This window comes from Sceloporus occidentalis, unplaced genomic scaffold (genome assembly GCF_023333645.1).
Source record: "Sceloporus occidentalis isolate IW3139 unplaced genomic scaffold, rSceOcc1.0.p SCAF_2, whole genome shotgun sequence".
Classification (NCBI taxonomy): Eukaryota; Metazoa; Chordata; class Lepidosauria; order Squamata; family Phrynosomatidae; genus Sceloporus; species Sceloporus occidentalis.
In genome coordinates, this window is record NW_028316982.1 from 272,762,731 (window position 1) to 272,771,103 (window position 8,373).

Here is an 8,373-nt window from a genome sequence, read left to right on the forward strand (position 1 = left end):
TATAAAAAGTTTAAAAACATCATTACTAGGGGTAGGAATGGGAATCTATACAAATCACAATTCACTAGGGGCAAGAAAAAGACAATATATTGCACTAATCCGGGGTCGAAAAACAGAGGGCAAGGAGCAGAGAAAAAACACTATTACCTAAAGTGAAAAAGCCAACTGGAATAGATGCGTTTTTAATTGTTTCTTAAAAGAAACTAAAGATGCAGAGGAACGGAGCTCTACAGGGAGCTTATTCCACAATGAGGGGGCGGCGATAGTGAAAGCCCTCTGTGAGGTCCTCACCAAATGGGATTTAGGGACCTCTAACAAATTGGTCCCAGATGTTCTGAGTGTGCGGGGCGGATTGTATGGGGAGAGGCGGTCCTCCAAGTACCCTGGGCCCAAGCCATTTAGGGCTTTATAGGTCAAAACCAACACCTTGTATTGAGCTCGGAAGCGAATGGGTAGCCAGTGGAGATCTTTTAAAATAGGTGTTATGTGGTCTGTCCTGGAACTACCAGCGACCAGTCTGGCTGCCATATTCTGCACCAATTGAAGCTTCCGGGTTTGGTACAAGGGTTGCCCTATGTAGAGCGCATTGCAGAAATCCAATCGAGAGGTTACCAAAGCATGTACAACAGTTTCAAGGTCCCGACGGCCCAGGTAGGGGCGCAGCTGGCGTATCAGCCGAAGCTGATAACAAGCACTCCTGATTGTCGCGTCCACCTGAGATGTCAGATGAAGCGACGAATCAAGGAGTACTCCCAAGCTGCGCACCGAGTCCCTCAAGGGGAGCGTGACCCCATTCAGGACAGGCTGACAAATCTCACCTAAGGTTTCCTGGAGGTGATACCTTTATGGCCCTAATTGCTAGAGGATTTGTCCAGTCCTCTTTCGAAGCCATATCCAAGTTGGGAAGCCACCCCTCCAACCCTGGTTCACTATGGTTCATTGGCTTCATGTGGCTGTCAATGTTTGCCTACAGACATGTCTCCTGAGACCCCAGTGAGCCCAGTAGGCAGAGTCCAGTGTCCCCCAAATCCTCCCCTTTTGTGTCTGTCCCAGGTCTGAGGACATCCCTGAGCGCGATGGTTTCCCCAGCCATCGCCTTGGCCTTCCTCCCCTTCGTGGTCACCCTCCTCATCCGTTACCGCCACTATTTCCGGCTCTTCTACCGGGCGGTGCTGGTCCGGCGGCTGCAGGACTACCTGACCGGTGTCCCTCAGGAGGAGAGGGCCTTCCAGTACGTCTTGACCCATGCCATCCCTGGGGACCCCCAGCACCTCCTGGAAACCTTTGACCACTGGAGCATCCACTGCGAGTACCTCAGCAACCTGGGCCCCCAAAAAGGTCTGTGCAAACCTCTCCCTCACACACTTTTTCTGATTTCTCCATTTAGCTCTGCTTTTGCCCCAAAGCAGGGACTCAAGGTGGACTGCAAGGTTACAAAGGAATGCAAGCAAATATCCATGGAGATAGAAACATGTAAAGGGGGAGGTTTAAGATGGCATTAAACTGTCACAAAATAGAAGTATTCTAGCACACTAAGAAAAGCCCTTTTCTTATAAAAAGATCAATTCCCCAAACTCTTTGTCGTTGTTCAAAGATATATAATAATAATAATAATAATAATAATAATAGTTTATTTATATTTTCCCGCTGCTCCCAGATGGATTGAGGCGGGATTACAGTCCGTTAAAACACATACATCAGTATAAAATACAATTAAAATACATCAATAAAAATCCGTCCAATGGTCTGAAGGTGACACTTACACAATGTCAGATGGATAAGCTTGCTGTAAGAGATCCTTCTTAAATGCCATCTTCAATGACTCCAAGGAGGTAATAAGACGGATCTCCTCCAGGAGATAATTCCACAATTTTGGAGCAGCCGCTGTAAAGGCTTTCTGGGAGGTCAATATGAACTTGGTTGGAACGAGTTCTAATACGTTCTTCCCAGTTATTCTGAGAGTGCTGGGCGGATTGCGTAGGGAGAGGCGTTCCCACAAGTAACTTGGGCCCAAGCCATGTAGGGCTTTAAAGGTAATAAGCAACACCTTGTATTGCGCCCGGAAGCTAATCGTCAGCCAATGAAGAGATTTAAACACTGGTGTTATATGGTCAAACCTGGACAAACCGGTGACCAATCTGGCTGCCGCATTTTGAACCAGTTGAAACTTCCGAACTTAGTACAAGGGTAGCCCCATGTAGAGCGCATTACAGAAATCAAGATGAGAGATTACCAGCACATGTACCACTGTTTCCAGGTCCTTTTGGTCCAGGTAGGGGCGCAGCTGGCATATCATCCAAAATTGGTACCAAGCACTCCTGGCCATCGCCTCCACCTGAGATATCAGCTGTAAAGATGAGTCCAGGAGTACTCCCAAACTGCAAACCTCATCCTTTAGGGGAAGTGTGACCCCATCCAGGACTGGTTGACAAATCTCCATCCCCAGACTTGGGGTACCTATCACAAGTACCTCCATTTTCTCTGGATTCAGCTTGAGTTTGTTTTGCCTCATCCAGCCCATTACCGACCCAAGGCAGGCATCCAGAGGGGAGATGCCATCTTTAGACACTGCAGCAGTCGGAGACATAGAGAAGTAGATTTGGGTGTCATCAGCGTACTGATAACACTGTGCCCCATGTCTCCAGATGATCTCTCCCAGCAGCTTCGTGTAAATGTTAAACAGCATGCGGGGCAGAATGGCGCCTTGAGGGACGCCAGATTTCAGCTCTCTTTTAGAAGAGAGCATCACCATCTGGAATCTGCCTGAGAGATAAGAGCAGAACCGCTGGAGCACAGTGCCCCCAATGTCCAACTCTCTCAGGTGTTCCAGAAGGATACCATGGTCTATGGTATCGAAGGCCGCTGAGATGTCCAAGAGCACCAGCAGGGTAACACTTCCCCGTTGATGCCCAGACGGCCCTGAAGCCAGTTTGCAATGGGTCTAGACAATTGGCTTCCTCCAAGACGACTTGGAGTTGGAAGGCAACTGCCCTCCCGATCACCTTGCCCAAGAATGGTAGAAGGGAGACCGGTCTGCAATTATTTCTTACCAGGGGGTCTAGGGAGGGTTTTTTCAAAAGTGGTTTGACCACCGCTTGTTTTAGTTGGTCTGGAAATTTATCCTCCCTAAAGGATGCATTGCTTATAGATTGTAGTAGTGTCTTCACTGAATGACCAACCTGGGCGGTCAACCATGACCATGATGGGCAAGGATCGAGGGGCATGTTGTCCTCCTTACATTTCCAAGAAGCTTGTCCACTTCATTGGTATTTACAAACTCAAAATAATCCTATAACACAGATACAGCTGTATTAGTCCAGAAAACCAGTCTGCAAAGGGACCTCATAGCACCTTTGAGATCTAACTGAAAGAAAGAAGTTGGTAGTAAGAATCATAGAGTTGGAAGAGATCCCAGGAGCCATCCAATCCATCCCCCTTCTGCCATGCAGGAACTCTCACTCAAAGCATCCCCTGTGACCAATGGCTGCCCAGCCTCTGTTTAAGGACCTCCAAAGATGGAGACTCCACCACACTTTGAGGAAGTGTCTTTCACAATCAAATAGCTCTCACCGTCAGGAATGTTTACTGTCCTAATGTTTAGGTGGAATACCTTTTGTAGACTTCAGCCTCCTTCCTCAGATGCATCTATTGGAGTGGAAAGTCAAGGGACAGACATATATAACTCATTTGTGTGTGAGAATGTCAATTCAAGTCCAGAATCCAATGGGTATGGAAATGAGGTAGAAAGTCCAGTTTTAACAGTGGTTGTTGGTGGACAAAGATTTGTCGTCAGTTTGCTGAGGAAGAGAAAGAAACTGGGACCTCATAAAAAATGAGACCTCATAAAGGGGCAACAAAGTTGGTGAGCAGCTATGGCCCCACCATTGTCCATCCCAAACCCTATTTGGCATGACAGAGTGAGAATAAGATAAACTGGGAGACGCTATGTTATCCAGGAAACCACAATTATTCTGGATACTGCCTGAATAGGCAGAGAATCTGTGAACATCTAGATGGCAATGCCATAATCACAAAAAGTCAACATGGGTTTCAGAGAAAGAAGTCATGCCAGACAAACCTGATCTCTTTCTTTGATAAAATTACCAGCTTGGTATATGAAGGGAATGCTGTGGATATAGTAGATCTTGATTTCAGTAAGGCCTTTGACATTCTTGCAAACAGGCTTGTAAAATGTGGGCTAGACAAAGTAACTGTTACACAGATTTGTAACTGGTTGACCAGCCGAACCCAAAGAGTGCTCAACAATGGCTCCTTTTCATCCTGGAGAGAAGTGACCAGTGGGGTGTCCAGTGGGGCTCTGTCCTGGGGCCGGTGTCATTCAACATCTTTATCAATGACTTGGATGACAGAATTGGGAGCATACTTATCAAATTTGCAGATGACACCAAATTAGGAGGAGTAGCTAATACTCCAGAGGACAGGATCAACTTTAAAATGACCTGAATAGACTAGAAAGCTGGGCCAAAGCTAACAAAATGAAATTCAACAGGGAGAAATGTAAGGTACTGCACTTAGGGCAGAAAAATGAAATGCACAGATATAGGATTATGGGGGACACCTGGCTGAATGAGAGACTTATTCATGTGAAAGGGATCTAGGAGTCCAAGTAGACCATAATATCAACATGAGTCAACAGTGTGATGCGGCAGCTAAAAAGGCCAATGCAATTTTAGGCTGCATCAATAGCAGTATAGTGTCTAGATCAAGAGAAGTAATAGTGCCACTGTATTCTGCTTTGGTCAGGCCCCACCTAGAATATTGTGTCCAGTTCTGGGCAAAGCAATTCAAAAAGGACATTGAGAAACTGGAGCCATGTGTCCAAAGGAGGGCAACTAAAATGGTGAAGGGTCTGGAAACCATGAAGCCCTGTAAGGAAAGACTTAGGGAGCTGGGGATGTTTAGCCTGGAGAAGAGAAGGTTAAGAGGTGATATGACAGCCCTGTTTAAATATTTGAAGGGATGTCATATTGAGGAGGGAGCAAGCTTGTTTTCTGCTGCTCCAGAGAACAGGACACAGAGCAATGGATGCAAGCTGCAGGAAAAGAGATTCCACCTCAACATTAGGAGGAACTTCCTGACAGTAAGGGCTGTTTGACAGTGGAACACACTCCCTTGGAGGGAGATAGAGTCTCCTTCTTTGGAGATCTTTAAGCAGAGGCTGGATGGCCATCTGTCGGGGATGCTTTGATTTGGATTTCCTGCATGGCAGAGGGTTGGATTGGATGGCCCCTGCAGTCTCTTCCAACTCTACGATTCTATAATTCTATGATTCTATGAATCTGATGGTCCAAAACTCCAGCCAATGACATCCTAGAAGACCAGAAGATAACAAATCCATGTATAGCCCACTTTTCCTCCAGCTCTGGGCTTCAGGGAAGGTTACAGAGATGAATCCAAACCAGTTCTTGTTTCTTCCAGCCAAGATCCTGGAGCGTCTGATCTATGAGAACGCTCCCCTCACAGTCCTGGAGTTGGGCACGTACTGCGGCTATGCCACCATTGTCATTGCGCAGGCACTGCCGCTGGGCGCTCGGATCTACTCTGTGGAGATGGACACCCGCAAGGCTGCCGTGGCCGAGAAGGTCATCCGCCTGGCTGGCTTTGACGATGACACGGTCAGTAGCTCAGAGACAGATGACCTCCAAGTATCCTTGAGATAACCACATCTCTTCCTCTATGAACTGCACAGGCTCCCAGATCTTTGGGGGGAGGCTTTTTCTTGGTCCCACTACTGCCACGCATCTGGCATCTCTGGTGGGAACATGGGAGACGCGGTAAAATCAGCCGAAGCAACCATTCCTAATTGTAAGGACTGAAGGTCAAGCAAAGTATGGCATTTTTAATTGCCCACCAGAAGCTCCTACAAGATGGAGAGCCAGCCTGGCCTCCATTGAGGGGGAATTGCCCAGTTGGTTGCTTTTATGGAGAAGGCCCTGCCTTGGACAGTAATGGGGCAGAGGGACTGACCCACCACAAGGCGTTTGCAGAGGGTCTTAGACGCTGCTCAGAAAAACATTGGAAGCCAGTACAATTCTTGTGAGGCTGGGCTTTTATGGTCCATCCATCCATTCATCCATCCATGAATCCATTCTACAGGGAACGGGGAATGCTGAGCCATTTCCATCTCACAGAATCCCCCAACTGCTTCTGGAACCACTCCAGTATTACAATCTACTGTACAATTCTATAGTCGGTACAATCTGCAATCCTGAAAGTCCCTATCTGCTACCACTTTTCATATTCTTAGTCCTTGGATGTGTGTATGTGAGTGAGTGTCTTGACGCAAGCGGCGATTCCCTTTGGTCTGTGAGTAAAACTACATTTGGGTCTTGCTTTCTGGAGTTCCGTTTCTTGGTATACACAGGCTTGATCCCTGCTTGTAGTTTCCCAAAGCCCTCTCAGCAGCAACAAAATTCCCCTATTAAAAATCAGGCTGTGGGTGCCCTCTGGGGCCCTTGCAATTTGGAGAACAAAGTTCCTTTTAGATTGGTGATGTCCAAACTCTGGCCCTCTGGTGTTTTGGACTTCATCTCCCAGAAGCCCCAGCTACCTTGGCCAATAGTCTGGGATTCTGGGAGATGAAGTCGAAAACACCTGGAGGGCCAGAGTTTGGACATCACTGTTTTAGGTAACAACCTCATGCGAGACACAATCCCTGACTGGCCATCCTGGTTTAGGAATTTCTGTTTGTTTCCCTTGCTGGATTGTGGTACAATTCCTCCTCTCCCTTGACCTGCCTTTCTCTTTCCCTCCATGAAGGTGGAGCTCATTGTGGGACCCTCGGAGGACATCATCCCCCAGCTGAAAGAGAAGTATGGCTTGCTCCGAGCTGACCTGGTCTTCATGGACCACGGGATCCGAGGCTACTTGCGTGACCTGCAGATGCTGGAGGCCCATGACCTTCTACCTGAGGGGGCCACCATCCTGGCGGACAACGTCATCTTCCCGGGGGCCCCCCGCTTCCTACAATATGCAAAGGCCTGCGGGAAGTACAAGTGGAGGGTGCACAGGACCAGCCTGCCATACTTCCGGGGCATTCCAGATGGGATGGCGCAGCTCACATACACCGGGCTGCAGTGAGGTTGGAGGGGACAAGCGAGTCACTCAGCTGCAAGGGGTTACCTAGTCCAACCCCATTCTGCCATGCAGGAACACACCACTGAAGTGCCCCTGAGACATGGCCATCCAGCCTGGGTTGAAAGACCTGCAAAGAAGGAGAGTCTGCCACCCTCCGGGGAAGTCCGCCCCACCATCAAACAACTCTTACCATCAGGAAATGTCTGCTAAAGCTTAACTGGGATTTCTTTCCTTTCAGTCTGAACCCACTGGTTTGTGGTCTAGTTTCTGGAGCATCAGAAAACAAGTTTACAGCAACTTCTACATAGATTACAACCGCTCTGCTGTGTGCCTCCAGGTTGCTTTCAACATACGGCAGCCCTAAGCCAGACCCATTACAGGGTTTCCTTGGGAAGTTTCTTCAGAGATGGTTTGCCATTGCCTTGACCTGAGGCTGAGAGCCTGTGACTTGCCCAGGGTCACCCAGTGGGTTTTTATGCTCGAGTGGGGATTTGAACCCTGGTCTCTGGAGTCATAGTCCAATGCTCAAACCACTACGCCACACTGCCTATGCACTCTAGATGACTACCACCTTCCACTCTGCCACAACCCATGGATGGATCGCTCAGACGAATAGAATGGCTGAGTTGGAAGGGACCTCAAGGGCCATCCAGTCCAACCCTGACATGCAGGAAGACACGGCTAAAACACTCCTGAAAAGTGACCATGCAGCCTCTGTTTAAAGATCTCCAAAGCAGGAGAGCCCACCATGCTCTGAAGTGGTCCATTCCATGGTCAAAGAGATCTTACTGTAAATGAAAGTTCTTCCTAATGTTTACGTGGAATCTTTTTTCTTGCAATTTGGAATCCACTGGTTTTCGTCTTTCTTCCTAGATCAAGAGAAAACAAAATTGCTCCATCTTCTACATGGCATCCCTTCAAATGTTTAAAGAAGGTTGAAACACATCACCTCTCCATCGTTTCTTCTCCAAACTAAACTGCTCTTTATAGAGCGGACTGGATTTCAGACCTTTGATCATCTCTTCTGGGCAGTTCCCAGCTTGTCAGTATCCTTTGTCAACGGTGTTTGTGCCCAGAAATGGACACAGAAGCCCCCTAAGTGACTGAAACAGACCTTACCTGAAGTCCTGGTTCTGATTATGGCCATCCCAGTTTAAGGAGGATATTGAAGAGCTGGAAGGCCTCCTCCTAAATCTGTGCCTGAGATGTAGCCATAAAGATGGAGAGCTCTGCTTTACTTCTTTGCTAGAGGAAAAGAAACCATGCCCCCATCTC

General features: G+C 47.9%; 1 protein-coding gene across 1 annotated transcript; it reads left to right on the forward strand.

Annotated features, from left to right (window-relative positions):
• The first annotated feature begins 1,054 nt into the window (after positions 1 to 1,054).
• On the forward strand, positions 1,055 to 7,470 carry TOMT (transmembrane O-methyltransferase). The gene is made up of 3 exons (XM_089508296.1): positions 1,055 to 1,338; positions 5,440 to 5,636; positions 6,781 to 7,470. The coding sequence occupies exons 1-3, from the start codon at positions 1,077 to 1,079 to the stop codon at positions 7,099 to 7,101; spliced, it is 780 nt and encodes a 259-aa protein (XP_089364422.1). The 5' UTR covers positions 1,055 to 1,076; the 3' UTR covers positions 7,102 to 7,470.
• The last annotated feature ends 903 nt before the right edge of the window (positions 7,471 to 8,373 follow it).